The sequence below is a fragment of the Volvox carteri genome, assembly GCF_000143455.1.
Source record: "Volvox carteri f. nagariensis unplaced genomic scaffold VOLCAscaffold_3, whole genome shotgun sequence".
Classification (NCBI taxonomy): Eukaryota; Viridiplantae; Chlorophyta; class Chlorophyceae; order Chlamydomonadales; family Volvocaceae; genus Volvox; species Volvox carteri.
Genome location: NW_003307546.1, coordinates 1,504,460 through 1,504,792, shown reverse-complemented (window position 1 = coordinate 1,504,792; position 333 = coordinate 1,504,460). Strand labels below are relative to the sequence as shown.

General features: G+C 67.3%; 1 protein-coding gene across 1 annotated transcript in view; it reads left to right on the top strand.

Annotated features, from left to right (window-relative positions):
* The window catches only part of VOLCADRAFT_115992 (uncharacterized protein), a gene marked incomplete at both ends in the record, with an annotated part of 25,595 nt that overhangs the window by 12,687 nt on the left and 12,575 nt on the right, over window positions 1-333 (top strand). The window contains one exon of the mRNA XM_002946543.1: window positions 58-214. Within this exon, the coding sequence (XP_002946589.1) occupies window positions 58-214 (157 nt within the window). The remainder of the gene's footprint in view (window positions 1-57; window positions 215-333) is intronic.

The following is a 333-nucleotide window of genomic DNA, read 5'->3' as shown; positions in this document are numbered from 1 at the left end:
GACATGGGCACACACGCCATGCGGTTCGCTCTGCTGCCACACGCCGCGGGCTGGGAGGCGGCGGGAGTGGTGGCGCAGTGGGTGGGCCTTCAACGGGCCGCTGAGGGTGGTCGGGCCGCCCCAGCCGCCGTCGCCGCGGAAGCCTCACCCCGCGGCGGCTCGGGCAGTGCTGGCGGCTGCTGGCGGCTATGACCCTTCACAGCCCATGTTTTGCGTAAGTAGTAGTAATGGTAGTAGGAGTAGGAGTAGGAGTAGGAGTCCCGGTGTAATGTTAGGTAGTCTTGAGGTGTGCTAACCTCCTCCCCCCTAACTCCTGCCCCCCCCCCCCCCCCC